This window comes from Spinacia oleracea, chromosome 3 (assembly GCF_020520425.1).
Source record: "Spinacia oleracea cultivar Varoflay chromosome 3, BTI_SOV_V1, whole genome shotgun sequence".
Lineage (NCBI taxonomy): Eukaryota > Viridiplantae > Streptophyta > Magnoliopsida > Caryophyllales > Amaranthaceae > Spinacia > Spinacia oleracea.
Genome location: NC_079489.1, coordinates 118,324,190 through 118,326,498, shown reverse-complemented (window position 1 = coordinate 118,326,498; position 2,309 = coordinate 118,324,190). Strand labels below are relative to the sequence as shown.

At 40.7% G+C, this 2,309-nt stretch overlaps 1 protein-coding gene across 1 annotated transcript; it reads left to right on the top strand.

The window, feature by feature from the left end:
• The first annotated feature begins 686 nt into the window (after window positions 1-686).
• LOC110791680 (U-box domain-containing protein 27) lies at window positions 687-2,309 on the top strand. Its single transcript, XM_021996447.2, has one exon. It carries the CDS (start codon window positions 853-855, stop codon window positions 2,167-2,169), a length of 1,317 nt encoding a protein of 438 aa, XP_021852139.1. The 5' UTR covers window positions 687-852; the 3' UTR covers window positions 2,170-2,309.

Sequence of the window (2,309 nt, the reverse complement as noted above, 5' to 3'; positions counted from 1 at the left end):
CCCTTTGCATAAATATTCCCTTGACCCATGTAATTGACCTTGTGCAAGCCTTCTATCTAGCTCCTCATTCATGTAACTCCTTTGAATATGGTGATGAGAGGGAAGCAACGAAACCTTAGGGCTATGCTCGTTCCTCATGGATGTGGTTGTTCTCTCTTTTGGATTAGCAGGACTCCTTATTCCAATGCGTTGCTTTGACTTGACCTGAAAATAGGGAGAGAAGATCTCTCCAAAGAAAACAAGCACAGAAAGGCAAAAGAATGTGATTTGATCTAAATGCAACTATATGCAACTAAACTACGCTAAAATATATACACAAAAAGATATCATAATTGGCTCCTAAAAATGTGCTAATTGCAAGCATATATTTAGGAGGGGATAACATTATTATAAAGATAAAAATGTATTTTCGTGTTAAAAATGCATGCAATTTTAACATACGCGAGAATTAATTTTTCATTTAAAAAAAGTTTGATTTGTTGCGAAAAATCGAGTAGACCTACGCCGTATTGTACCCAACTTATTTTTTGCCACCCACTGAAAAAAGACACAGAAAATAACATAAAATACGAGAGTAAAATATAATAATAATAAAACCTTTCATTTTTCTTGTCTATCTTTTGACCGTAGACCATCACCAACATTGAATCGAATATTTATCTATTTTTAAATTCTCCCAACCCAACCTACGTCACATCTCTCCTTCTCCTTCTCCTTCTCCTTCTTATACCATTCTCTTTCTCACTCTCTTCCCCTCTCTCTCTCTCTTATTTTTCCAACCATTTTTTTTCCTCATTTGTTATTACAAAAATATTAAGAAATCTGAAGTAACATAGTACGGAGTACTCTGCAATGGGCAAGGACGAATTATACATGAGTGTACCAAGTTTTTTCAGGTGTCCAATCTCACTGGATGTGATGAAATCTCCTGTGAGTCTGTGTACTGGTGTTACTTACGATCGCACCAGCATCCAACGCTGGCTTGACACCGGCAACAACACGTGTCCTGCTACTATGCAGGTTTTACAGACCAAGGATGTTGTCCCTAATCATACCCTTCAACGCCTCATTCAGATCTGGTCCAACAACAACAACCACCACCCTTCTCACTCTCTCTCCTCCTCCTCCTCCTCCTCCTCCAAATTCCATTCTCTCTCCTCTGCTCTCGTCTCGGGTTTGATCAAACAGTTGATCGCAAAAGAGAAGGAAATGGGAAATGATGATGCAATTGATAGTATTTTGTTTCAGAATGTTGTCAGTATTCTGTTTTTCGCCTCCGAATCGTCAGAGAATCGTAGAAATTTGGCGTCTGATAAACAATTTGTTGATTACTTGATCCGAATTGTATCATCGGGAAGTCCGGATCTGAACCCTGACTTCCTCGAGACCGTGGTTAAGATACTCCATCTTATCATTGCCGTGACCGCGGTGAATGACGGTGGTGGTCACGGCAATGACAAAAGGAGTACCAGCAGCTGCGACCTGGTTTCGGCCCTGGCCCGGATCGTTAAATCCGGCCGTCCAAGTTCCAGGGTCGCAGCTGCTGGTGTACTTGAGACATTCTCTCAAGACGTCGAAACGAAGAAACTCGTGTTCGACCACCGAGAATTTGGGGTGGAGCTCTTAAAAATCCTTAAACAAGGGGAGTTTGAAGAAGAGATGGAGAAACATGCAGTGTTATCCTGCCTGATTTCCCTCTCCTCCCCTCGGCGCAACAGACAGAAGTTGGTCCGGGCGGGAGGAGTAAAAACCGTTAGCGAGATGATTTCCTCAAATGGTAACGGTAACGGTAACAGTAACAATACCGTTGAGCTCCTTTTCACCCTGCTAGGAATGCTAGCAGGGTGCACGGAGGGTCGAGCTGCTATCAGTGATGATCCGAATTGCGTACCAATGATAATCAACAAGTTGATGAAGGTTTCGAAAACGGTGAATGAGCATGGTGTTGCATTACTATGGAGTTTGTGTTACTTGTTTAGAGATCAGAGAGTTAAGGAAGCTGTTGTGAAAAGTAATGGTGGGTTAACAAAGATATTATTGTTGATGCAGAGTGATTGCTCCCCTGCTGCCAAGAAGATGTGCTGTGATTTGCTTAGGATTTTCAGGGTTAATTCCAAGTCTTGCCTCTCTAGTTATGATACTAAAACTACCCATATTATGCCATGTTAATCTTGGGGGGTTTTTTAATTAATTCATTTTGGGTGAAGAAAATAGTTCAGGGATGAGAAATATCAATATACGAAGTACAAGATTTTTGTAAATGATTAAAGGAAACAAAGAGTAAGAAGAATTTTTTGGCAAATTTGAAA